General features: G+C 53.3%; 2 protein-coding genes across 31 annotated transcripts in view; one reads left to right on the top strand and one right to left on the bottom strand.

The window, feature by feature from the left end:
* The window catches only part of MED15 (mediator complex subunit 15), a 71,721-nt gene extending 61,767 nt beyond the window's left edge, over positions 1-9,954 (top strand). For 11 of the 16 annotated variants that reach the window (XM_070626805.1, XM_070626806.1, XM_070626814.1 and 8 more), the window contains 9 exons: positions 4,672-4,808; positions 4,906-5,033; positions 5,267-5,401; positions 5,479-5,542; positions 6,621-6,687; positions 7,188-7,348; positions 7,446-7,612; positions 8,084-8,182; positions 8,894-9,954. In XM_070626805.1, the coding sequence (XP_070482906.1) occupies positions 4,672-4,808; positions 4,906-5,033; positions 5,267-5,401; positions 5,479-5,542; positions 6,621-6,687; positions 7,188-7,348; positions 7,446-7,612; positions 8,084-8,182; positions 8,894-9,030 (1,095 nt within the window). In that variant the 3' untranslated portion in view covers positions 9,031-9,954. Of the gene's footprint in view, positions 1-4,671; positions 4,809-4,905; positions 5,034-5,266; positions 5,402-5,478; positions 5,543-6,620; positions 6,688-7,187; positions 7,349-7,445; positions 7,613-8,083; positions 8,187-8,893 lie in introns of all 16 variants that reach the window. The other 5 variants (XM_070626803.1, XM_070626808.1, XM_070626809.1 and 2 more) reach the window with 1 other exon arrangement.
* Positions 9,955-10,552: 598 nt separating this feature from the next.
* On the bottom strand, positions 10,553-16,999 carry CCDC74B (coiled-coil domain containing 74B). Of its 15 annotated transcripts, none has more exons than XM_008542268.2 (8): positions 16,616-16,999; positions 15,436-15,480; positions 13,670-13,729; positions 12,440-12,602; positions 11,433-11,622; positions 11,278-11,357; positions 11,125-11,196; positions 10,553-10,957 (listed from the first exon to the last, which is right to left on the bottom strand). In XM_008542268.2, the coding sequence occupies exons 1-8, from the start codon at positions 16,944-16,946 to the stop codon at positions 10,819-10,821; spliced, it is 1,080 nt and encodes a 359-aa protein (XP_008540490.2). In that variant the 5' UTR covers positions 16,947-16,999; the 3' UTR covers positions 10,553-10,818. The 15 variants fall into 15 exon arrangements, with proteins under 15 accessions (XP_008540490.2, XP_070482937.1, XP_070482930.1 ...); XM_070626836.1 differs by having other exon boundaries at positions 11,433-11,505; positions 16,616-16,988; XM_070626829.1 differs by having other exon boundaries at positions 12,440-12,590; positions 16,616-16,988.
* Between the last annotated feature and the right edge of the window lie 10,119 nt (positions 17,000-27,118).

Below are 27,118 nucleotides of genomic sequence, written 5' to 3'. Positions count from 1 at the left end.
ATCTCAGCTCTGTGATCTCAAACTGCTTGTTCTCCTTTCCCATAGCCTCTGGCTCAGTGTCCATTGGGTTGACAGAGTCAGGTTGGGTTGTTGGGTGTGGAGGAATGACTTTGGCATCAGCACATAGGGCTGATTTTTATAAAAACAATAAAAATCCCCGACATTTTGAGTGTGTGATCCATGCCAGGCCTTGAGCTAAGTTCTTTGTGTGGAGACTCTTGTTCAGTCTCACTGAAGCAGGTCATAGTTCACGCTTTAGGGGAGCTTAGTTCTAGTTCAAGTTTAGGGGAGCTCTTCGTAGTGGCCCCTCAGTGCTGGTGAGTGTGGTCCCCCAGCAGCGGTCAAAGCAAGAGGCGCCACTGCCCTCTGTGAGAACAGACTGAGACGCTCCAATTTAGGTGAGAAGCTTCCATCTTCCCACCTTGGCCTCTCAGCAGGGTCCTGGGGTTCAAACCCTTTTCTCCCTGCAGGGCCAGGCACATTGAGGACATTCAGCTGGCCACAGAGCTGGTTCTAGAATCAGTGTGCAGCTGCTTTTGCAGCAGAATCTTTCCAATCCAGTCCCTTCAGAGAAAAGATAGGTTATTCCAGGAATGTGCCATTGAAATGCGGCTGAGAGCTGCCCCTGCTGTCCAGCAGGTTTCCCAGCAGAGCTCTTAGCAGCTGGCCCTCTGGGCCTCGCTGTGTCTGCATGGCATGTCCTGTGGCTGCTGTCGGCCCCCAGCCACCTGCATGCAGCCCTTAGCAGGACGTGCTTCAGCATCCACCATGCCTGTCTGGTTTTGTTCTTTCCTTGTGGCAATAAATTAGATTAAAGGAAACAGGCAGAATAGAAAGTCAGCTCTTGCTCCTTCAGCTCTTCTTGAGACAGGGCTCTCGTCTCAACCTCTCCTCCAGCTCCCATCTTTGGGATGTGTCCAGGCTACATCTTTGTGTTGTGGTGGAGACACTTCTGGACAACTGTGACCAAGCAGGATCTGCTGGGCACATACTGGACACGGTGTCTAGTATGGGAAGCCAGGGGTGACATGGGGTCCTGTCCCAACGCTCCCATGGTAATTGTAAGCAGGTGGCACCACAGGAGGACCTATGTCCTGCTTTGCTCTAGAGAGTGACTCCTGGGGACATGTCACGTGCAGTGGCCAGGAGCGTGGGCAGTTCCAGGGATATTCAGTGGGTGCAGGTGGTCCTAAGAGGTCTGGAGCATGTGGTGCCACCAGCTTCCCCTGAGATTTCTTCACGGCATGAAGCTGCCCAGACTAACCTTTCTGCCCTGTTGCCTGGCCTCGTCGCCCTTCCTGCCCTCTGGCCACTTCCCCTCTGCTTGCTCTCTGTCTATCCTGCCTTCCATTCCTGCTCTCTGCAGGCTGCCTGGGTGATCAGTTGGGGATCCCTTATCCATATGCTTGTCCTTGCCATAGGGAACAGATAGTGCTGAGGTGCCTGGACTCGCCTGCTAGTGGTGTGACCTTGAGCCAGTCACCTCCCTCTGTGCTCTCACCTCCCCATCTGTGACATGCAGGTGACAGGGTGTGTGGGGTGCATGGCAGCCTCCCTCCCCTGGGAGCTACAGCATTTGCGTCCTGTGGCTTTTGCTGGCAGCTGTGACAGACATGCCTCTGCCTCTGGCAGGACATGCCCAGAGAGGAGAAAAATGCAGAGACAGAGCAGGCGCTCTTCCCCCAGAGGGCTCGTTGTGTAACTAAGGGAGCATAGCCGTCCTGGTCTCCTCCACCCCAGAGGCTGGCCAGACCTGACATAAACCTGCAGATCGGGGGTTGCTGTCTCGTTAAGCGCCTCACTAGGCCAGTTCCTTCTTGACATGGGCCTTTGGGTGGCTGCTTCTCATACCAGGTGTGTCTGCGGCAGCTTGGGACTTGGGAGGCCTGGGAGCCTCGTGCTGCCCAGCGCTGGCAGCCCAAGCAAGGGTCCTGAAGGCTTGTCGGGGAATATGTTTGCTGCCAACTGGAACTGTGCATTTTTCCAGAGGAATTGTCAGCTGCAGAGAGATCTGCATTGGATATCGGAGGCCAGGGGTTTCCCTTAGCAGCCTTGAGAGTGGTGGCCCCAGTGGCCAGAGGGGCAGAGCCCAGGGCTGGACATGAGAGACAGGCTCAGGAGGGAGGCAGGAGCACAGAGCTCACGCCCCCAGCCTGGGCAGGTGCTCTTTGCCGTGTCTTAGACCCTCTGTCTCATGCCTGGGGAGCTGTGCGTGCTCAGTGGCTCCGTGGAATCCAAAGGCAGTGTGGGCACAGTGCGCCGTTTCCCTGTGGTCTGAGCCCTAAGGGGGCTGTTGAAAGTACAGCTTCAGACATTCAGGTGGAAAGTGAGCTGGGAAATGGCCTTCCCACTGCAGCAGCCTCATGCCAGCTGTGATGCCCTGCAGGTGCCTTGTTGCCCTTCAGAGAGGCACCAGCTTTAGGCTGCAGACAAGGGCTGAACACCTTGAAGGGACAGCTGCTCGAGCAGAGGCTGAGGCGCCTCCCTGGGGCAAGTGGGGCCCAGGTGGTCAGGGAGAGGCCACATGAGGAGGGTTGACTTCCAGGCTGGAAGAGGGCGAGGCAAGAGGCACCTTCAGGGAGTGCAGGGCAGAGAGTGGCGGCAGATCGGGGTCAGGGAAGGGGAGGTGATGGCAGGGCTTTAGAAGGAAACCACTGCAGGGAGAGTTCCCCCACCTGAAAGGCCAGGCCTGGGGTGGGACCCCAGGGCCTTTGCTTCCCCCTTCTTGGCACTGTCTGTAGTTCTCTGTGTAGACTTTTCTGAGGCAACCTGTTCATCTTCCTAGTCCTGGGAGTTTTTTGGCACCTGGGTGGATCCTAGAACATATTTTCTAGTGCCGGGGCCATGCTGCCTGCCCCAGGACTCAGTGCACCCAGGCACCATGAAGGCGAGTCCTGCCCAGGAGAAAGCTGCTGCCCTTGTTCAGCTCAGCAAACTCAGCCACCCCATGCCCATTTGTGACCCTGCTGACGTTAGCGTGAAACACCTGGCACCATGTTGTCCCCTTGGCCTGGCAGCCAGAGGCTTGAGGTCACTCACTCCTGCCACTCCACTCCCTGGCTGGGGGCCCTGTCATACGTGGTGGAAAGAGCACATTCCAGCTTGGATTTGGTGCCCCTCTGACTCAGCTGTGTTGAAAGTGTCATGACATGGCTCCTGTGCCCCCTGCTATGCCAGCATCCCATGCATCTCTGTCCCATACACTCAGTAGGAAGGGTAGGAAGCCAAAGAGCAGGAGAGGAGTCCTGTTTCACTCCGGGAGCTTGGTCCAGGTGGTACTGGGAGAAGGGGCGGGCGTAGGGCCGGTGGGACGGGGTGGGTGAGGAGGGATCTGGGCTCCTCCAAACACTCCTTCCTGTTCCCTGTCAAGGACTGAGAAAGCAGCAAGCCACTCAGAGTGATCCTGACCCAGTACTCCCAGTGCCGTGGTGGAGGAGTGTGTGGGAGAAGGGCGGAGTTGGTCTGCAGAACTGGACAATCCAGGGGTGGGAGGGTTGTGGTCCAGGAAGCAGGCTCTGAGGGAACACTTGGTGTGCAGGAGATTGACCGGTGTATGGGAGATGCCACCACCAACCCTTGGGAGCTGTGAAGCTGGTAGGGCCTTTGAGGGGGGTCCATGTGTGGCAAGGGGCCAGGCCTTTATGCCACCATCACCGGGCACTGGCGAGGCGGCTCTCGTTCCAGGGGAGGCTAGGTACCCAAAGGCTAGCAGGCAGCCATCTCCCCACAGCTGTCCTCACCACCCAGAACTGCCGTCTTTGCTTCTCCCACAGAAAGTGATTGTTAAACACATCCTTGTTCGCGGTTCTTGGGCAGTATGGTTTCAGCCTGTGGAGCTCACAGGCAAATATGGCATTGTCCTTAGTGATCACAGTGGTGCAGTTGACCCTGTTTGTGTCCTACCTGATGAGGACTGCAGGGAGTAAGGTGAGCCCTGCCTCTGCAGACAAGGAAGGGGCCTCTGAGAATAACGCCGAGCCACTTGCCCCTCCCAGCAGGTCTGCCAGTCCAGGAGGGGGCTGGTCCGCCATCAGACTCAGGAGCCCCAGGCCAGGTGTGCTGACACGGGCCACTTTGCTTCCATTAAGCAGGTCCAAGTGGGACACAATGTCAGGCACGGTCTCCGCCACCACCCTGCATCTGAGCTTGTCCTTTGCGCCGTCAGAGCTGGGGCTGCCTGTGGCCTAGGGGGCAAAGGGGGTTCGTGGAAGCATACGGGAAGACTGTCCCAGCTCTCACAGAACAAGGTCCTCACTGGCTCGCAGAGGAGAGCATCGTAGGCCAGGGCAGGCCAGGCAGTGCCATTTGAAGCCATAGGCCTTCCCTGGCCTCCCTCCACAGGCTCCCATTCCTATGAAGACCAGCCCAGAAACCCATGGTCTTCATGCATCTCCCCTGCCGAGGAGCCAGAGCTGCCCAGCCTGGCCTTTCTGCCAGCACCGCGGTCACTGTGTGCTTGTGTGTGTGTTCCCACAGGATGGCGGAGTGCGTGCCTGTGTTTGTATCTGAGAGGCAGGGTGTCAGAGAAAGACAAGGGTGTGTGGTGAGGCTGTGAGAGAGAGAAGGGGCTTGTGCGTGCAGATGGATCCAAGCCTGGGCAGGTGGGAGCAGGGGGGTAGCAGGAGTGACAGTCTGTGGCAGGCGAGCAGGCTGAGCCCCCTCCACTTCCAGGTCAGCCAGAACAGCCTCACCATGCTGTCCTCGCCGTCACCGGGCCAGCAGGTGCAGACCCCGCAGTCGATGCCCCCTCCCCCCCAGCCGTCCCCACAGCCCGGCCAGCCCAGCTCGCAGCCCAACTCCAACGTCAGGTAGGCCTGGCCGGGGTGCCCTTCCCTGCCTGGCTCCCAGGGCGGGGCCTGCCTGGTGCCCCAGCTCACAGCCATGCTTCCTTTCACTTTGCTGCAGCTCCGGCCCTGCCCCATCCCCCAGTAGCTTCCTGCCCAGCCCCTCGCCGCAGCCCTCCCAGAGTCCAGTGACAGCGCGCACCCCACAGAACTTCAGCGTCCCCTCCCCGGGACCTTTAAACACCCCTGGTAAGTCGGGCCTGGGGTGGGCATGGCCTGAGGCCCAGAGCCATCGTGTGACCTGCACACAGCCCTGCAAGTTGAGGTGCTGAGGGTCGCCCCCTCACCCTCGCAAGGCCTCAGCTTATAACAGGGTGAGTGAGCTCTGGAACCCCTTGGAGCCCCAGCGTCCCACCATTAGGGCTTGTGGAGAGCTGGCCCTTTGTGGGCTGGGGCCGTGCTCACCCAGCTGTGTCCTGCAGTGAACCCCAGCTCGGTCATGAGCCCAGCGGGCTCCAGCCAGGCCGAGGAGCAGCAGTACCTGGACAAGCTGAAGCAGCTGTCCAAGTACATCGAACCCTTGCGCCGCATGATCAACAAGATCGACAAGAATGAAGGTGGGGCTGGGCCGGGGCGGGGGCGGGGCCCATGGATACCCCAGGCCTGCGTCTTAATGTCCCTTCTTCTGTCCCAGACAGAAAAAAAGACCTGAGTAAGATGAAGAGCCTTCTGGACATCCTGACAGACCCCTCCAAGCGGTGAGCTTTGCTCACAGACCCCTAGGGGAAGACCAGTGCTGTGCCCACGGCTCACAGAGGGTCCCTGGGGGCTTGGTTGGTCCAGCCTAGGACAGACTCTTGGTGCCAAGGTGGAATCCAGAGAAAGGGCCCTAGGGTTCCACTTAGGTGTGTCTGCTGGAGCTCCGAGCCCCTAGCCTGTACCTTTGCCAACGCCCAGCCTGTGCTGTGCTCCGGGCTGCTGCTGGGGCCATCACACTTCCACCCTGTGGCCATCACAGCCCTGCGTCATCAGGCTGTTGGCTGGGTGTGGGCTTGGAGTGGCCGTCACTGATCAAGCTGGCCATGATGGGCCTCAGTCCAACCTTCAGCCCTGTACCTGACTTGCCGGTGGCCTTGGGGCATGTGACTGTGCCTCAGTTACCTTATCTGCAAAGGGGGCAGCTGTGGCTCACATGCGTTGGCTGTGAAAATGAAACAAGACGGTGCCTCGAGAATCACTTGGATGGTAGTGGAGCACCAGGTTCTTGACACCACACACACACCCCTTCCCTTGCCCATGGGTCACAGGCTGCTATGAGTGCCAGAGCTTGGGCAGTGCCACAGAGCTGTTCACGTGGACTGGCCTTTGGGTTACTTCCCTCTGCCCAGGGCCTTGGCTCAGGCTGTGCCCCTCTTCTAGAAGGTTGTCTTTGTTCTGCTTATTTGGGCAGAATGCTGGACACTGTGAAACAGGCCTGTTGGAGCCAGACAGCCCTCCAGGCCCTCTTGGGTTGATCTCTCACCGGAGTTACAGGGCCAGGGTGGGCAGGGGCCTGGCTTAGATGAGACCGAAGCCACACCAGCCTGGTCAGGGGCCTGGTTTCTGTCCCTTCCCTTGACCCATCACATGTGTGCTTTGTTCTCCCGACCAGGTCCAGACAGCTCCTGGGGGCGGGACCACCTTGCCTTAGACTCCCACTGGGGTTCTGGTGGCCAAGGCCCTGGGGCTGGCTCCATCTAGAGGAGGCCAGATGGGCAGTGGTTGGGATCAGCACATGAGAGCTACCAGCTTCCCCATCCTCCAGCACAGAGGGTCAGCCAGTCCCTCTCCCCACAGGTGCCCCCTGAAAACGCTGCAAAAATGTGAGATCGCCCTGGAGAAACTCAAAAATGACATGGCGGTGGTGAGTAGGGCTCCATAGCCTGGTGGTGTTTGAAGGGCTGCAGGTATTTCCGGGAGGTCAGGGCCCACCCCATAGCAACTTGGAATCGCAAGCTGGGAGGAGCCTTCACAGTCAGTCAGCGTGAGCAGAGGGGGCAGCCTGAGGTCCCTGGGGGTCTTCTTCCTGGTCCGGTCTGTGGTTGGGGGTGGGGCGGGACAGCATGCATAGGAACATGGGAGAAATCACCCTCTGGCTGAGGCTCCATGGAGGCTTCCTCCATCCCCTGGGCTTTTGTGCACGCTGCCATCCTGCTTCCACACATCCAGCATAAGGCCAGGCCCCCAGGAGAGGGGACTCCAGGGGAGGTCAAGGTTACAGGGGGTGAGAGAATCAGCCGTCTTTGTCTGCAGGGGGCAGAGGTTGTGGGGAAGCCACAGGAAGTCTGACTGTGACAATGAGGACCTTGGGGTCTGGAAAGCCTCCTCAGGAGTAGGCTGCTGACCCTCCCACCCCTGTCCTAGCCCACGCCCCCACCGCCCCCAGTGCCGCCAACCAAACAGCAGTACCTGTGCCAGCCGCTCCTGGATGCTGTCCTGGCCAACATCCGCTCGCCTGTCTTCAACCACTCCCTGTACCGCACGTTCGTGCCGGCCATGACAGCCATCCACGGCCCACCCGTCACGTACGTACAGTACAAGCTCAGCCTTGCAGTAGGCGGCGGCTGGCAGGCCATGGGCCACAGCCTAGCCTGGGGTGGTCACCACAGCCGCCTCCTCTAGGGCCCCAGTGGTGTGCGCCCGGAAGCGTAAGTTTGAAGAGGACGAGAAGCAGAGCATCCCCAATGTGCTTCAGGGGGAAGTGGCCAGATTAGACCCTAAGTTCCTGGTGAACTTGGACCCTTCTCACTGCAGTAACAACGGCACCGTCCACCTGATATGCAAGCTGGGTGAGTACTCGGGGAGAGCAGGGCAGACTTGGGAGAGTAAGCCCTGAACTGCAGCCCTGGACTCTGGCCACACGGGGCACAGAACAGCCCAGCCCAGTGCCGCACACTCCATTCACCGTGACGCGCTCAGCCTCCCACAGACGTGCATGCTCACCCCACAGCCCCAGGCCCGCAGTCCCCCATCCCTCAGAGCCTGCCTGAGCTGCCCTTCTGCACTGAGGGCTGCACTGAGGGCTGGGCCGTGAGCCCACACACTCTCACCTCCCCCCACGTGCCAGGGAAGCCCCTCCGTCCCGTCCAAGTGTGGTCTGCTTCCCTGAGCCCCTGGGGAGATGTGGAAACCGAAGTCAGAGTGATCTCCAGGCTTTACAGCAAGCCTCACCAGAACCTTCTGGGGTGTGAAGAGCTCTGTTTAGGAGCAGGGCTGTGAGGTGGGGCAGGCCAGGTCACACGCACAGCCTTGTGTTACAGATGACAAGGACCTCCCAAGTGTGCCGCCACTGGAACTCAGCGTGCCTGCCGACTACCCAGCCCAGAGCCCGCTGTGGATTGACCGGCAGTGGCAGTACGGTGGGTGAGCCAAGATGACGGCCGTGGGGAGGCCCAAGACAGACGCGGGTCAGCTCTGGGCAACCAGGTTTTCCTCCATGTGTCCTCCACCCCCCCACCCCACAGAGGCCTCCTCCTCTGGCTCCCCCTTTGTAGACAAGAATGGGTTGCCCAGCAGTCCCTTGGAGGGAGAAGGGTCTCTGCCCTCGTTGTTTCCCTTTGCCTGTTGTCTTACAGTCCCAGAGCAGCTGGGTTCAGTGGGTAAGGGGTGAGCAGGCCTGGTCTCTATGGCCCCTACAAGGCTGATGACATGGAGGCACAGATGGGAGCTTGGGCTCATGAGGCCTCTTCTGGGTGACATGGTTCCAAGCCAGAGGCCTAGAGAGAGCCCTGAGGTTGCGGACAGTCCCCCTGAGGCTCAGAACTGGCGCACAGAGGGCTGGTACTGGAACCCTGAGGCTGTCCCTGAGGGGAAGCCCTGGGCTCCAGGCCCATTCACATTCCAGTTCTCCACTGACTTGTGGGCCCAAGAGGAGAGCCCGCCGCCACCCCACTGTGTGGGAGGTGGCATCCCTGGTCACCGGGGCTGGGTAGAGTGCCCAGATGTCAGTCTTATGCCTCTAGGAGCAGCTCCTTCCCAGCGAGTCGCTTGCCTGGGCCACGATCCCAGCAGGCACCAGCCGTCCTGGCTGAGAACACGGCACTCACGCACGGCCTGCTGCTGTGTTGCAGACGCCAACCCCTTCCTGCAGTCGGTGCACCGATGCATGACCTCGAGGCTGCTGCAGCTCCCTGACAAGCACTCGGTCACGGCCTTGCTCAACACCTGGGCGCAGAGCATCCACCAGGCCTGCCTCTCGGCAGCCTAGCTGCCACCGCCACTCCACCTCGGGCCACCGGCCAAGGACCGTGGGGGCGGCCGGCAGCCTTGTCGGGGCCGCAGCAGACATATGCCTCATGTCGGACATTTCTAGGTGTTGGCTTCCTTAGAGAGTCTGGGCTTAGATTTGCTTTCCTGCTTTTATCTTCTGCCTTGGGGACCTGCCAAACATTTTCCCACACTTGTACAGGACAGGGACAGGTGGCTGCGGAGCTGGCTTTGTTGGGGGTGGGGGTGGGACTTCTTTCAGGGAGTCAGACACACCTCTAGTCCCTGCGTTCCTTGGGCTTCTGTCCCCGCGGCCTCTGCAGGGCCCACGTCCTTCCTCCACAGCATGGGGAGAACTCAGGATCTCGTTCGAGGCTCTTGTGTGTGTGCCAGAAAACACTTCTCCCTGTTTCTGTAGGGGAACATGGAAAACGTAGGAAACCCTCAAAACACACAGAGTTTTCTGATCACGGTTTTGGGTTCAGACCGCGCCACAGTTGGCATGGGGCACACTTGCCTGCAGCACGCCACAGGGAAGCTCCCGGATCCGGGGGTGCTGGCTGTGTCAAGAGGGAAGGCCGGCCTGTGGGCAGTGTGAGTCCCCTGCCATCAGCTGGGCCTCATACCTCATGGCATTCTCCCTTCAAGCCCTGGGGGCCCTTTCAGCACTGTGGGGGTGCCCGGGGAGCCAGGAGCATCTGGGTGGATCCTTTTCCTGGCCCCATGCCCACTAGTTGGACCCTTGGGCCCACTCTTGGGTCAGGGTTCTGTCCTCGGGACCCAGCATCCTCGGAGCCAATCCAGAGAGTGAAGGCTCCCTGACAGGGCATCGGCCAGCTGGCCCTCTGGCGACAAGAGGTTCCCCCTTTTGTATGTGCACTACCGTGTCATCTGTGGTTGCTATAATAAATTTATTATTCCCGTGTTTGTCATGAATTCGTCACTGTGTCGTCCCCCCCCATGCAAGTCCAGGGCCCACTGTCCAGTGAGGGACACTGTCAGGGCTGAGCCAGGTCCACCACCTTGGAGCTGTCCATGGATAGCCAGGCCTTAGTTCACCTCATCTGACAGTGTCAGTGCCTCATCTTGGTTCACCCCCAGGTTTCTGGCAAAGTGCTTGTTCCCCAAAGTGGGAAGAGGCAGAGATTTGCATTGAGGAAACAGCCAGTGGGGCTGGGATGACTGTCCTGGCTGGCTAGTGCTGACCACACCGTGAGGCCTAGGAACCTGCTGTTCTGGCACCTGAGGGGCTGGCATGAGGCTGTCACAGGGCGGAGCCCTCCCTGGGGAGGGTGCGCTCCACAGGGTGGCTCTGTCTCCTGGATGTGTGCCTAGAGGGCAGCCCCCTGTGCTCCAGGAAGGGGGTGTGTGCTGTGCCTGAGCTTGTCCTCTTCGGGCAGCTGCTGGGCCCTGGACAAGCCAGGGTGACTGCCTGGCAGGCCCTTCCCATTGCAGGGAGCAGAGCTAGGGGTACATGGCGGGACAGTGACGCCTGATAGCCAGTGAAGGACGAGACTCACAACTGGGAGAAACGAGCTTTATTTCCAGTCTTCAACAAGGAGGGTAATACTTACTTCATAATGTTTTTGTGTAAATGCAGAATAACAAAATACTGAGCAAGAAAAGTTTCTCAGTTCTGAAACCAAGTACTTTCTCTGCCATGAGTTTTGTCTGGAATCAGCTTGGCTTAAGCGCAGTAGAATTCTTTTGAAGTGCTATGTAGAGAGGGTTAGCGTCTCCAGCCGCAGGTCGTGGGAGGCCTGGCTGCAAGGAGGGTGCGGGCGAGCGCTCAGAGCACAGAGCGGTGCAGCCGCCGGCTCTGCACCACCTGCAGCCTTTTCTGCCGCTCCGCGAAGTTGTTCTTCAGGGTCTGCTTCAACGCCGGCAGGATGGCTCGCTCCGCCACCGGCATCGGGCTCAGAATCAGGCTGGTGGGGGTAGAGGGGGGTCAGCGCAGGCACCTTGGGAGCGCACGCTGGGCTGGGAGTGGGGCCACGGTGAAGGCACTGGGCCAGGGCCCGCTCTGCTGCTGTGCCCTGGCCCTGTGGGCCCTGGGCTTGGAGGCCGCCCCACCCCCAGTGCCAGTAGCACTCACCATTTCTTAGAGACACCCTTGGTGGGGACCTTGGGGAACTGCATGGCCCCCGGGTGAAGGGCCTCCTGGTCCCTAGTGAAGGAAGAGTCAGCAGTGAGCCCCAGATGAGCAGACCCTGCCGTGACGGGGTGGGCGCCACCCAGGGGCACGCACTTGGGAGAACTTGGCCCAGCCTCCTCGGGGGCAGCCTTAGGCCTCTGGTTCCCTTCCAGGAGGGACTTGAGATGCTGCAGCTGAAAGGCAAGGAGAAGAGGCGTGGTGGGCAGGGCCAGCAGAGGCACGGGGCGCTCCCTCTGCCCGAGCCTCACCTCTTGCGCCTGCAGGAGGTTGGCATTCCACAGCTGGCGGATGACCACCTCGCACTGCTGAAGCGTGGTGGGCCTGCGCAGGTGGGGGGGCAGGCTCATTGAGGGGGGTGCCCCCGTCACCTGCTTGACCTTGTGCTGGCTGCCCGCCACTGAGGTGGCCACTGCATTAGAGGTCTCCACTTCCTCGTCTCTGAAAGTCAGTGCAGCAGCCCAGAGGTGGCCTGCCAGGCTTGGTCTAACCACCCACCATCTCTGCTCGGAGCAGTGCCCATGCCAGTGTGAGGCCAGTGTGGGGAAGCAGGCATCTACCCAGGCTCCTCGGGGGTCTGGCTCCCTTCTGACCAGGGTGCTCCCAGGTGGGGGTCTTTGGGGCCAGCCATGACTTGGGCCTGTCCCTTTCTCTCCTCTCAAGGTACACTGAGGGTCAGACGTGGTTCGAGCTGCCTAGCTGCCCACGGTCGTGACCCCACTCCTGGTGGGGCTGATCCAGAGGGAATCTAAGGATGGTGCAGAGAAGCAGGAGTGCGTCCTGCCAGCTACACTACGCGGGGGACATGGGATTCCCTTTTCAGATGCAAAGTCCAGCTCACTGCTGCTTTCCAGGGAATTCCCAGAAACTTGGGTGTTACGCGAGCCTCGTCCTGCTCTGGCCTGATGGCTCCATGCCTTCCAAAGGCCGAGCACGTTTTCCAGGGTGGAGCCTGGGAACCCAACTCACTGTTTTCTTGGTGAAAAGCAAGCTAAATTTGGAGGCCAAATTACCTTTTCTTTTCTTTGAGAAAATGGGTTAGGGGCTGCTGCTAGCCCCTCTTCTGGGCTCAGGTCAGCCCAGGGAGCCTGCAGGATGCCCAGGGGAGCGGGGGAAGGTAGAGCCCACCAGATGGACGAGGCCTGAGTCCGTCTGCTTTCACAAGCTCGGTTCACGCTGGAGACTGGGCCACGTGGAAGGGCAAAGCAGCTGGCCAGTTCCAGGCTGTGAACCTACTGAACGCAACCCCAAGCCTTACTTGGCCTGCCCCTGGGTCCCAGCGGCCTTGTCCAGCTTGCCGTTGTGAAGCAGGGTGGCGCCTGGTGGCTCCTCTTCCAGCTCCATCTTCTGGGGAACGTCAGCTTTCGAGTCTTGCTTCTTGGAGGAACCAGGCTGGGGCCTGGCCTTGCCTTGAGAGTTTGCTGCAGGTCAGACCCAGACAGGGCCAGTGACTGCAGGCATCACGAGCTACTGCCCAGGTCCTCCAGGAGCAGCTGTGTGCACCTAAGGAGCCCCCGCCCCCACCTCAGCTTCCTCCTTGTAGAGGGGAGACGGTGGCAGCCTCCTCAGGAGAGCTGCTGGGAGACCAGAGTGTGGGCTGAGGATGCAGCCTGTGGGTGGTCCCGCTGAATGCTCTCACGGAGTCACGGTGGTGGAAGCTGGCTCCTTGAAGCAACTGAATCAGGGACACCCCCACCCCTCCCAGGCCTCAGTAAAAGCCACGGTGGGGGTGGAGGGGTGGCCCCACAATCTGTTCCCTGACTCTGAGCGCCACTTTGGGCAAAGCAAAACTGAATGAGAAGTCTGGGACCCGCCTGCACAGGTTTCCTGTCTGAGGACGGCCCATCACCCACCTGGGCCCTGCATGGAAGGGCAGGGGCTACTGCTGGTGAGGGAGCCTGGCCTCTCGGGGAGGCAGAGTGGGGAGAAGAGGTTCTGAGCTCCCCTCCCTCTGCCACAAGCGCAGGCTCCGTAGGCAGGGCCCTCCCACCTGCATCCTGCCTACTTTGGGCTTCTGCCGGGCAGCCAGAGCACTGCCCCCTCCCTGGAGGACCACGAGGAGGCTCAGGGGCCCTCGGGGCTGCTCTGCTCAGGGAGCCTCACTGCCCACCATCCTGCCCCAGGGTGGGCCCGCCAGCGGGCCTTGTGCCCCCATGTTGATATCAGGCCTTTGCAGGCAGGCATGCCCAGCTTTTTGGCCACCCACCACCCAGCCCACAGTCCTGTCCCACCCTGCCTCAGCCCCTCCTGGTGCTTTTAGTTCATGGCACCTGGGGGCCACCCTCCTTGGCTCCCTTCAAGCTGCCCCTCAACCCCCATCTTCACAGGGCCTGGCAAAGGTGCTCCCCCGAGGTCTGCCCAAGAGAGGACTGCCAGGGGCTTTCAGCTCCCTGGTCAGCACCGGACACTGGCTGTTCAGGCCCAGGGCCCCACTGAGCACCTGCCCCTCCCCCAGCCCTGAGCACACAGAGGATACTGGCACTCTCACCTGACACTGTTGAATTTGAGACAGACTTGATGGACTGAAAACTGGAATTGGAGATGCTGCCTGTGGGAGAACGCATAAGGGTCAGCCCAAGATGGAGGCAGCAACACTTCCATCCCAGCTTCCCCAGCGGCTTCTGCACACCCCCGTGGGCGAGAGGCCAGCCCCCCTGTGTCCACCTCCTGTCCTTGCAGGCCCCAGACCATGCGTTCAAGTGGAGCCCTCCCCCACACTCTGGTGAGGCAGCCCTAGACCCGGCCAATGCCCGAGGGAGCCGAGGCCACGGGAAAGGTGGTTTCCTGGAGGGCCATCCAGAAAGCAGGGGCTCGGGACTGAAGAAGCAGCAGGTCCCAAGTAGGAGCACAACCCCTCCCAATGTCCCATGGGGGACCCCCAGCACTGTAAGACTGGGACTGCTAACGGGCCCAGCTGCATGCCCAGAACAGCTCACTAGAGCTGCTCTGTCCTGCCAGAGAAAGTCCCACCCCTCCGTTCTCTGCGTTTCTCCCAGGAAGGAAGAGCCCTGGACACTCCACAGACTAGGCATTCCGGGCTGACACCACTCACCACGCACGCTACCTCCCCATGTCACACTTGGCCCCAAAAGTAAGGGGGTGAGCAAGCCCAAGACAACCTGGGCCTCCCGGGGCCAGGCTGGGGGACAGGCAAGGAGAGTGGGCCACAGATGAGGAAGGGCCCCAGAGAGTTGGCTGCAGGTCTCTGTGCCTCAGCTCCCTTTCCCCAGCCCCCACGGCCACTGCGGAGATGGCAGGGAGGATCCCCGGAAGGAGTGTGCCCAGAGCCACCTGTCCCAGGGTGTGAGAGAAAGAGGCACAGGGCTGGGGCTGCACTGAGCTGGCCAGCGTTTCAGAGAGAGCCTGGGGCTGTCCATAGCAGCAATCCAAGTAAAAGAACCCAGCAGGTTAGTGAGTCTGGGGAGGGCAGGGGGAGGGCCTAGGCAGCCCCCCAACCCCAGCTTCTCTGCCCACTGTCCATACTGCACAGACCGTTTAACAGCTAGACCTTGAGTTAGCATGAGGGAAGCCATCTTAGGGAAAGGAAGCAACACTGTAACCATGCCCCGAATCACTAGTCTCGATACATTCTAGCCTGCTCGCAGCCTCCATGATGAAGCACCTCTGGCTTTTACAAAATACATGATCTGCTAGTTCCAGGACTCTTGCTGACGTATCTCCCAGCGGTGATAAGACAACTTTGTTCTCTGAGCTCCCAGGAACATGACGGCCTCCAGAAAGAAAAATCCCGCGTTGGTCCCCATCGCGAATGACAGAGGAAAGAGACAACGTGGCGCCTTGAAGTTCGTCTCACCGGATAGTCAACCTCCCTCACCCCCTCCTTCCCTGCCCGTCTCCCCTGTGCACCTGCCTCAAGGTGCTGTATGACTGGAAGATGGTTCTTCAGGACGCTAATCTGCCATCTTCCGATTATGCTAATCGTATAAACTTTCCTTTCTCAACCACCGGCTTGTTTGCAATTGATTGGCACTAGATTGCGGTGAGCCAAACAAGCCCCTTTTTGCTCTGTTACAACCTCAGGCCTTGACTTCCCCAAAAGCGGCACCTGCTGTGCTTGAGTGCCCAAATTCACCGACACTGTGGCTGGGACAGTGGTGTCTGTCCAGGTCCCCTAGGACTCCTCCCCACTGGGACAGTGAGTGGGCCACTGCAGCCAGGTGGGCACAGCAGTCTGGAGGGGCTGTTCCCGCCATCAGAAACTTCCCATCAGGCACTCCAAGGCCTCAGTCTTACCTCTCTTCTGAGGCTTCTGATTCATTATTAGCTTGTATTGGAGATCTGAAAGCAAGCACATGCTCTCCTCATCATTTTGGAAGCTGCAGCCACTCTGAGTGAAGAGGATTGACTTGCCCTGCCCACTCCCTCCCTGCTGAGACCCTAGGGACCTCACTCGTGACCTTGGCTGCCGGGACCCCACCCCAGGACCCTGCCTTGGGTGCCCTAGGGCCGGGAACGCCCCTGGCTGTTCCTAGAGCCATAGTCCCTGCATGAGAGCCTCCCCCAAAGTCCGTCCCTCCATTGATGACATCTACAAGGCACCCCCTGCCAAGGGGATTTGGGGTCCAGGGATACAGGGGTGAGTCAGGATGGCTTAGCCCTCCAGGAGCCCCTGGCCATGGATGAGCAGACATGGTCAGTGCAATATCAAGTGACACCCTGGACAGGAGCTGGACAAGAAGACATGGGGAGGGGAGGGTCCTGACATAATGGACACCCAGTGAGGGGATACTTGGTGCTCCAGGTAAAGGCAGCAGGAGAAAGGAGGGCAGTGAGAAACGAGGCAGGCTTGGATGTGTGGGCGGAGGAGCCTCGCTACAGCTGAGGGAGGCCAGAGAGAGGACAGGGTCCCATCGTGGGAGGCCCCAAGTTCTGCTCCAGGTCTGGCCCACGGGAGTGAGGAGCCACGAGAGGTGTGAAGTTAGGAAGGCCCCGCCCTGAGGACACTGGGGGCACAGGCCGCAGCCGTCTGAGGAGGGGCTGGGTGGGACCAAGGGATCCCTCTGGGGCCGGCACGTCTGCCCTGGACCTGGGTGTGTTTAGTTTGTGAAAATTCATTAAGCTGTATACTCGTACTTTGGGGCCTATGTTTTACTTATAAACGAGGCGGACCTGACCCGGCCTGGAGAGCAGACGGCTGGCCGGTTACCTCGGGAAGTGACACACCGGGCCCGCCCCCGCCAGATGGGCGGGCCGCCCGGAGGCACCGCCCACGACGACACAGCCGGATCTGCGGCCCCGGGGCCGGGAGCCCGAGCCGGTGTGCAGGACCCGGGTGGCCCCCGCTGCCGTGTTCCTGCCTGCGGCTTCTAGAGCCCGTGCGCTGTGTCGGGGCCGGGGGCCGTGGGAGGGTTCAGGACACCTGGGGGGCCGGTCTGCGTCTCTCGGGTCCCAACCGCGGGAGGCGCGGACTCACCCTTGTTCTCCCGCTTCAGGTGCTCGATCTCCTCGTGGAGCTTGACCAGCGTCTCCGAGTGCTGCTGCTGCAGGAACTGCAGGCTCTTCTCCAGGTCCAGGACCCGCTTCTGCGCCTCGCTGAGCCCGGGCTGCGCGCCGTGCGGCCCCGGAGGCTGGGGGACGGCGGACGGGCGCAGGCGTGGGCGCGACGCCCCCCGGGAGCCCAGGGCCCCTGAGCTGAGAGGCCGCTGCCCGGCCGCCACTCCCGCCGCGCTCATGTCGCCGCCGCCGCGGCTGCAAGTCAGCTGGCTCGGTGGCCCTACAGCCCCGGCCTGGCGCCGCGTCCTCATGGAAACGGGCGCGACCGCTGGGTGTGGCGCGCGGTGGGGGCGGGGCGCGCGGTGGGGGCGGGGCCCGCGGTGGGGGCGGGGCCTGGGCCGGCGCGGGGCGCGCACGTGGGCTGGAAAGGCAGCCTCCGGCTTGGCTGAACGTCAGGGAATCGTTTGCCAACGTAGGCGTTATATTTAATTCCGTTCGCTTGTTGTGTTTTAATAGTTCACTTTTTGAATAGAGGGTACGATTACAGGCTCAAAAATCAAAAGGCAGGGACCGCCCTGTGGCCCAGTGGTTGAGTTCCCTCGCTCAGCTGCGGCGGCCCAGGGTTTCACCGGTTTGGATCCTGGGCATGGACATGGCACTGCTCGCCAGGCCATGCTGAGATGGCGTCCCACGTGCCACAACTAGAGGGACCCACAACTAAAATATACAACTATGTACCAGGGGGCTTTGGGGAGAAAAAGAAAAAATAAAATCTTAAAAAAAAAAATCAAAAGGTAGAGTTTCTACTTTTAATAATTGCAGAACCATTGTGCCATATGAAATGTGGACAAAATCTATGAAACAGTTGTCAGAAGGCCGAAGAAGAACAAAAAGCAGGCGGAAACGGGGCCGGGGAGGCAGTTATTGAAAGAAGAGCTGCCTTTCCCCTGAGGGCTCTTTCCAGTGAGCTAGACTGCAAACAGGAAGCAAGGGGCTTCTTGGCTGCAGAAGGCGGAGGATGGAATTCCGGAGGACAGCGCAGCTGAAAATTGAGGGGAGTTATAATGGGAAGTTTGTAGCCTCGGCAGGTGAGGAGCCGGAAGCTATAAACTCCCTTCCAGTGCGCTGCCGGTCTGAACTGCACATGTGGGTAAGATCGCAAGGATCCCAGGGAAAGACAGAGCTGGAAGGCGGGAAGAGCTGCAGAAGGGAGCCATTTACAGTCCACTCCGGGCAGACTGAGTTTGGAGTCCGACAGTTACAGGAGCTTGGTAAATGCCTCCGTTTGCCATTTAAACCCCACCCAAAAGGGCCACAGCTTGGAAATAGAGACTTTGTTCTAGAAATAAGGAATTTGCACTAAGGCTAAGGGCAAAAATCAAAATATATCTGCCCTGAGGCTGGTCTGGTGGCGCAACGGTTACGTGTGCATGTTCCGCTTTGGCAGCCTGGGGTTGGCGGGTTTGGATCCCAGGTGCAGACATGGCGCCACTTGGCAAGCCATGCTGTGGCAGGTGTCCCACATATAAAGTAGAGGAAGTTGGGCATGGATGTTAGCTCAGGGCCAGACTTCCTCAGCAAAAAGAGGAGGACTGGCAGTAGTTAGCTCAGGGCTAACCTTCCTCCAAAAAAAAAAATCTATGTCTATATTTATATGTATATGTATATGTATATCTATATCTATATCTGCCCTAATAAAATTTAAAGCCCAGCCTCCACAAGTTCACTGTGATCTTCCAGTAATTCAACTCCCTAGAGGACAAAACTCAACACTCTTCAGAGAATAACAGAACTCAGAGTCTCCATGACCCATCCTCCACGATATCTGATATACATAATAAATATGAGACATGCAAAGAAAAAGACAAATGTGATTGAGTCGAGAGAAAAAAATTCACATTCAGTCAACAGAAACAGATCCACAAATAATTCGAGATAATAGAATTAACAGAAAAGTATTATTTATTTATAATAAATATGTTGGAAATCTACAGAAGAAGATGGCTATAATGATTGAAAGCATGGAGAACTTAAAAAATGATTGGGAAAGTATAAAAAAAAAAAAAGGAAATCCTTACTGGTTCCCTGGCTGGCAGTCTCTCTCCCATCCACGCAAAGGGAAAAAGCTGCACAAACTGAAAATCAGTAACTCTTCTTAGCTCCATCAAAGAATCAGGTCGTAGGACAAACTCCTGCCCCCAAAATCGGAGAGACAGATAGGCGGATAGAGAGAATCACAATTTATTGGAGCAGAAACCTGTGCAGGCATGAGTACCAAAGTAGGTAGGAAATTCTAAACTGTAATCAGTGAATTGCTGGTGTGGCTCAGTGTGGACAAGTCTGAGAGAGAAAATCCAGGGAAGGCTGATCTTCAGGGGCTGGGAAGTTTTTGTGAGTTTAACCCTCCAGGATCCCTGCCAGGTTATCCCAGGGAAGAATGGAAAAGAAGCCCCTTGTGCTCCAAGCAGAAGGAAGGGGAAAGTAGCCATTTTGACATATGCCCAAAGTATTCTTTTTTTCTTTACAAGGCCTGCCCTCAAAAGAAACTAAGAAGGCCAAAGGAGTTAAAGTGACTGAGATTTCACCAGAGTCTAACTGACCTGGAGGAAGGGAAGTACCCAGTTCTAGCCCCATCCAGCCCCTTTCTCCACACAGTACCCCCACATCAATAAGGCACCTGTATAAAAGCAAGGGATAAAAGTGAAAGAATTACTCATCTCAGACCTTATTTTAGGAGTCTCTGGGAAAACCCAAAGACAACAGAAAAGACAAAAATGAGGGTACCAGAGAACATTTTTGCCTCTGACACCTATGACTATAGCAAACAATAAACATGCACTAAACCCTAGCCAGATAAACATAAAATTTCACATGAAGGGCTATTTACCTCAGTTCCTTCTACCCAGAACCTCATGTCCAACTTTCAACAAAAATTAGAAGGCACACTAAAAGACAAAGTCACAATTTGAAGAGACAGAGCAAGCATCGGAGCCAGGCTCAGATATGGCAGAGATGTTGGAATTTAAAATAACTATGATTAATATGTTAAGGGCTCTAATGGAAAAAGTGGACAACGTGAAAGAACAGGTGGGTCAGGTAAGCAGAGACATGGAAACTCTAAGAATGAAAAGGAAATGTGAGAAATCAAAAACACTATAATAGAAGTGAAAAATGTCTTTGATGGGCTCATCAGTAGATTGGACACAGCCAAGGAAAGAATCAGTGAGCTTGGAGATATGTCAATGGAAACTTCCTAATCCGAAATGCAAAGAGAAAAATGAATGAAAAAGACAGAACAGAATATCCAAGAACTCTAGGACTATTACAAAAGGTATAACATATACATAATGGGAATACCAGAAGGAGAAGAAAGAGAAAAAGGAACAGAAAAAATATTTAAAGCAATAATGACTGATAATTTCACAAAATTAATAAAAGACAACAAATCACAGATCCAGGAAGCTCAGGGAACACCAGGCAGGATAAACACCAAAAATTCTACTTCTAAGCACATAACATTCAAACTTCAGAAAATTAAAGACAGAGAAAATCTTGAAAGAAACCAGAGGGAGGAAAAGAAACTTTACCTACAGAGGAGCAAAGATAGAATTACCTTGGACATCTCCTCAGAAATTGTGCAAGCAATGAAAGTGTGGAGAGAAGTATTTAAAGTGTTGAAAGAAAAAAAATCACCAACCTAGAGTATTGTATCCAGCTAAATTTTCCTTCAAAAGTGGAGGAGAAATAATAAAGTCTTTCTTAAACAAAAATTGAGGGACTTCGTTACCAACAGAACTGCAAGAAATATTAAAAGAAATTCTTCAGAAGGAAGAAAACTGATATAGATCAAAAATTCAGCTCTATATAAAGAAAGGAAGAGTGTTAGAGAAGGAATAAACAATGGACAAATCTAGCCAGCAGAAAACCAGTAAGGACATAGTTGAGCTGAATGGCACCATCAATCAACTAAGAGACATGCTAGAATACCTCATCCAACAACAGCAGAATACATATTCTTCTCGAGCCACACAGAACATTCACCCACAGGCTACATTCTGGGCTATAAAATATACCTTAACTAATTTAAAAGAATAGAAATCATACAATGTATGCTCTCAAAACAATAGAATTAAACCAGAAATCAGTAACAGAAAGATAGCTGGAAAACACCAAAATACTTGGAGATTAAACAACACACTTCTAAATTACACATGGGTCAAAGAAGAAATCTAAAGTGACATTTTAAAATATTTTGAACTAAATGAAAATAAAATTTATCAAAATTTTTGGGATGCAATGAAAGCAGCATACAGAAAGAAATTTATAGCACAGAATGCATATATTTGAGAAGAATAAAGATTTAAAATCAGTAACCTAAGCTTCTACCTTAGGAAACTAGAAAAGAAGAGTAAAATAATCCAAAGTAAGCAGCAGAAGAAAAGAAATAATAGAAATTAGAGCAAAAATTAATAAAATTGGAAACAGCAAATCAATATAGACAATGAACAAAACTAAAAGGTGATTCTTTGAAAAGATCAATAAAATTGACAAACCTCTAGCCAAGCTAAGAAAAAAAGAGAAGACACAAATTACTAACATCAGAAATGCAAGAGGGGCTATCACTACTGATCCCGTGGGCATAAAGGATAATAAAGGAATATTATGCCCAACTGTATGCCCACAAATTTGATAGCCTACATGGAATGGGTCACTTCCTTGAAAGACACATCTACCAAAACTCACAAGAAGTAGACCATCTGAATAGGTATATATCTGTGAAAGAAACTGAATTAATAATTAATAACCTTCCAAAACAGAAAGCACCAGGTCCAGGTGGGTTCATGGGTTAATTCTTCCAAATATTGAAGGAAGAAATTATGTCAGTTCTCTACAATGTCTTTCAGAAAATAGAAGCAGAGAGAATACTTCCTAACTCATGCTATGAGGTCAGCATTACCCCAAAACCAGACAAAGACATTACAGGGAAAACTACAAATCAGTCTCTCATAAACATAGTTGCAAAAATCCTCAACAAAGTCTTATCAATGTTAACCCAACAATGTATAAAGAAGAATTACATACTACAACCACAAAGGATTTATTCCAGGCATGCAAGGCTGGTTCAACACTTAAAAATCAGTTAGGTTAAAGAAGAAAAATCATATGATATCAAGAGATGCAGAAAAAGCATTTGACCAAATCCAACACCTATTCATGACAAAAACTCTCAGCAAAGTAAGAAAGAGGGCAGCTTCCTCAACTTGGTAAAGAACATCTACCAAAAACCTACATCTAACATTATATTTAATGGCAAGAAACTAGATGCTTTCCCACTAAGATCAGGAGCAAAGTGGGGACATTGTCTTTCATTACTTCTATTCAACCTCATGCAGGAAGCCCTAGCTTGTGCGATGAGAGATAGAAATAAAATGTGTACAGATAAAGAAAGAAGAAATAAAACTATCTTTGTCTACAGCGACATGATTGTCTATATAGAAAATCCCAAAGAATCAACAACAATAAAAAAACTCCTGGAACTAATAAGCAATTACAGCAAGGTTTCCGGATACAAAGTTAACATACAAAAGTCAATTGATTTTCTCTATACCAGCAATGAGCAATTAGAATTTGAAATTAAAAACACTTCACCATTAAAATTACCACCAAAAAAAGAGAGAAAGAAATAGAGATAAATATAATAAAATATGTACAAGAGCTATGTGAGGAAAACTACAGAACTCTGACGAAAGAAATAAAAAAGATTTAAATAAAAGGAGACATATTCCATGGTCACAGATAGGAAGATTCAAAATTATTAAGAGGTCAGTTCTTCCCAACATGATCTCTAGATTCAGTGCGATCCCCAAAAAAACCCCAAGTTATTTTGTGACTGTCAAGTTCATAAGGAGATGGCAGAGACCCGCAAGCGCCAACACCGTATGACAGAGAAGGACAAGGTCGGAGCACTGATGCTACCGGATGCAAGATCTACTGTAATGCTACAGCAGTCAGGACAGGGTGACACTGGGGAAAGAACAGACAGATGGATCGGTGGAATAGAACAGAGCCCAGGAATAAACCCAAACAAATATAGTCAATTAATATTTGACAAAGAAGGAAAAGCAATTCAACTGAGAAAAGATAATCTTTTTTTTTAAAAGTGGTGCTTCGACAACTGGACATCCACGTTCAAAATAATAATAATGATAATAATGTAGACACAGACCTTACCCCTTTCACAAAAATTAACTCAAAAGTGGATCATAGATCTAAATGTAAAATGCAAAACTATAAGACTCCTAGAAGATACAAGAGAACACAAGAAGATGTAAAATAAGAGAAAAATCTCAGTGACTTTGGGATTGGCGATGACTTTTTAGATACAACACCAAAAGCCTGACCCGTGAAGGTATCGGAGAGTGACCCAAAGCCAGGCAGGAAAGAGTATTCTTCAAAACTAGTGTCTGCAACCTGTAGGAACCGTGACTCAGTAATTTTTTTCCTGCCCGAGGGTGAGTCTTCAAGGGCGCCCTTCAGCTCTGACGGAGGAGACTCGCAGCCTGACTGGCTCCAGGTGGTGATGGCGGGAGTTGAAGGATGACATCTCTGGGAGACAAGGTAAATCCTGGGTGTACTCTCTCACGAGTACAGAAACAAATTTCTTTGGGGCCAAATTGGAGGGATTTAGCATTTAGTGGTTTGGATGGGAAACACTGATTTACTGAGTAACTCCTCAGTGCTGTTCCCGGGAGACAGCAAGTCAGGTGCACGCCCATTTTATCCTTTTTTCTTTTAAATTTATGTATTCCTTTAATAAAATTGATATAATGAAAATCTTCAAATAGACCAGCACAGAAAGGCTTCAGTCTTGCCTGCCACTGTCCACAACTCCCTAGACGTCAACACTGTGCGTGTTTGGGGCCGTGTCCTCGCGCGGCGTCCTCCGCGGCGCTCCATGCTGTGCTTTTGCCACTATTCCTTGCTGTTTGCAAGATGACCCACTTTGGCTTCCTGTTGTGATAGATGAGGATTCAACTCACTTGTGTCACCAACCCCGCCCTCTTATACACTCCTGTTATTATTCTTAGCTCCTCTATTATTTATTTTTGTAATTTTACATCTTCATTTTTGGGTTCATCGATCATTGATTCTTTACTTTTTTAAGTGAAGATTTAAAGTAAGGATATTAGTTCCTCCGTCTTTCCTTCTCAACCCTTCTCTAGCCTAACTCACAACTTCTATCATTTGTTTTTTTCTTTTCATTGTTAAGGTTGATCATTTTCCACTGTTCTATGACAAAAATGAGATTTGTTGTACTTTCTCTACAGGTTGATTCTGAAAGCTTAAAGTAATAAACACTCCATTTTTTTGTTTTCTTGGAGTTTCCAGTTGCCTTGTCAGACTTGGATTATCTTCTCGCACCGCCTGAAGCGCCTTCACACCCCTCAGATCTCCGTTTTCCCGGCCGTGTCCCTCCTCCAGCCCTCTGCACTGCTGCGCCAGTGTTGACTGACTGCTCTCCAGCTACAGCAGCCATTTGGGGACTTCTTTCTTTGCTTTCCTGGATAAAAATCTCCTCCTTTCTCGATGTCTCCCCTTTTTCTTTTCCTGTACCACGCCACGATGTTTCTGGAGCACATCTTCAATTAAATTCTCAAGAAAGCGTGTGTGTGCAAGTCAATCTTCTGAGCTCTTGTGTACCTGAAAATGTGTAGTTTGCCCTCAAACTCCTCTGGTTTTTGGAAGTCTGGGTTGAAAATACTTTCCTATTCGGCATGTTTTAGCAGCCAGTGGCGTGCTCCCCTCTGATGCCAGTCAGCTGCTTGTTGCTTTGTAAGGGAGTTGCTGCTTCCTCTCCGGAAGGCGGGTCTGCTCACTGTCCTCGGCTTCTGAGATTTCAACGTGGCGCGCTTAGCTGCGTGTCTCTTCCGTTAGTTGTGCTGGCACTCGGGGCATCGCTGAATCTGCAGATTTCAGTAGTTCAGCTCTGGGAAAGCATTTCCCATCATCTCTGAAAGTTTCTCCCATTCTAATAGGAACCCCTCTCAGTCAAACAGTGTGCCTCCTACTGAGCACCATATCTTTTCTTCTATTTGTATTTTCATCTCTTTGTACTTTTGTTTTTCTTCCTGGGATATCTACTCAACTTTTCTTCCAACTTTCCTACTTACAATCATATTTTCTTAACTTTCAAAAGCTGTCTTTCGGCTCCTGACTGAACTCTTGCTTAGCACCACATTGGCAGTTTGTTATGATCTGTAATCTTCAGCAATCTCGTTGGTGAATATTCGAGACTGATGTTTTCAGCGTTAGCCAGAATTCCTCCAGGGGCACTGTCTTTGCTGTTTACCACAGTGTCTCTTTTACATGTTGAAGACATTCCTCAGGTGTCTGGTCATGCCTCGCTGTTCGTTCACTTGTAAGGAGAGGGTAATGAGTAGATGGTTGGGAGCCAAAGCCAGGCCACCCAAAACTGCTTGTACTTACTCGCACTCATCTGAAAATGGTGCCTGGTCTGAAGAACATAGAGCTACGGCAAGGAAACCAGCTGTCATCCAGTAGAATCTTCCGTATCTTGACAGAAACATGGGCGTAATCCCAATTGCTAACCCTGCCATCACCGTGACAGTTGCCCCCATCAGCCTTGCTCCCACTGTCCCTCAGCACCAAGCCCCGGGGACTCCAGCACCATGAGCTGTTTTCCCAGACCTCACAAATCCCCCATGCTCTTTCTCACACTTCCACAGAGACCACATCCAAGTGTGACATCAGTGAGGAATAAACCTTTTTGTGCTAAGCCACTGAGATTGGGGGTAGTTTGCTACAACATGGGCTTAATTTCTCCTGACTAGTAAACTGCTCAATTCCTCTACAGACAAGCTAACTTGTCGAAAAGCTCTTCCAATAAACTTTGTAGTGCCTCACTTTCAAGTAGGAATGCATAACCAAGATTCTCTTTTTTTTTTTTTGTGAGGAAGATTGGCCCTGAGCTAACATCTGTTGCCAATCTTCTTCTTTTTTTTTATCTTCTCCCTAAAGTCCCAGTACGTGGTTGTGTATTCTAGTTGTAAGTAGTTCCAGTTCCTCCAGGTGGGATGCCACCACGGTATGGCTTGATGAGTGGTGTGTAGGTCCACGCCCGGGATCCAAACCTGCGAACCCTGGCCGCCGAAGCAGAGCACACGAACTTAACCACTTGGCCATGGGGCCGGCCCCTATTACCAAGATTCTTTAGATATTTGAAGAATGTGTCCAAATGAAAAACAGAGTCTTAAGTAAACAAACAGGAACAGAGGAATTCACAGGAAACAGAGAGGATGCAAGGAACAGAAGAAAACATTTGTTTTATAACTGCAATTAACTGTAATTAATATCGTCAAAGAGAAGAGAAGATATTATACCCATAAAACATAAAGAAGGTTCTATAGAAAAGTAGCAATGAAAGAAGAAGAAAGAGCTTTTGGAAATTAATAATATAGCAGAAAAGAAGACAAATGAACAGGTCCAGAAATGTTCATAGTAGCCCTTTTTATAACAGCCCCAAACCGGAAACTACCTAAATGTCCTTCTGAGAGAATAATTAAACACACTGGTATTTCTATGCTGAGAAACACTACTCAGCAGTAACAAGGAATGGCTGTAACAATTTGATGAGCCTCAAAGAGATTATGCTGAGTGGAAAAAAGACACTCTTAAAGTGATGTGGTCTGAATGATTCCATTTATGTACCATTCGTGACATAACATCATTACAGAAATGGAGAACAGAGCGGTGGCTCCCAGGGTCAGGGAGCGGAAGGAGGCATTGTTGTGTCTATAAAGGGGAAGCATGAGGGACTTTTGTGTGGCAATAGTTGTGTATCTTGATTGTGGTGGTTATGCAAGGCGGCCCAAGTGATAAAATTGATCCGAGCTACACAGACACACACACACACCACACACATACACACACGAGTGCATGTGTAACTGGGGAGATTTGAACCAGCGCTATGGATTGTACCAATGTTGGTTCTCGGTTGTGATATTGTACAGTTGTGTGAGATGTTAAGAGCAGGGAAGGCTGGGGTCAGGGTGCCTGAGACCTCCCAGTACATTTCTTTGCAACCTTCTGTGAATCTATAATTATTTCAAAATAAAAAGATTTTTAAAAGACAAAATAAGTAAATAAATAAATAGAAGTGTTGGATGATAAAGTCAAGGAAATACCCCAGAAAGAACAAAAAAGATGGGGGCAGGGTAGGAAGAGAGGGGTGGGAAAAGATCAGAAATTCTGAGGATCAGACCTGAAGGTCCATGACAGCCTTAGGAGTTCCAGAGAGAACAGGGTAAACGAAGGAGAAGAAATGTTTTAAAGCAACAGAAAAATGTTTAATCCCACGAGAATTTGAGGACACATATTTTTGTAAATGAAAGGGCTCCTTCAGCACCCTTATAATGAAGGTCAAAAGTCCCGACCAAAGCACAGCAGGATGCCCTTCCAGCGC

Source organism: Equus przewalskii, chromosome 7 (genome assembly GCF_037783145.1).
Source record: "Equus przewalskii isolate Varuska chromosome 7, EquPr2, whole genome shotgun sequence".
NCBI lineage: Eukaryota > Metazoa > Chordata > Mammalia > Perissodactyla > Equidae > Equus > Equus przewalskii.
The sequence above is the reverse complement of the archived record's forward strand: the minus strand, read 5'-3'. Positions and strand labels throughout refer to the sequence as shown.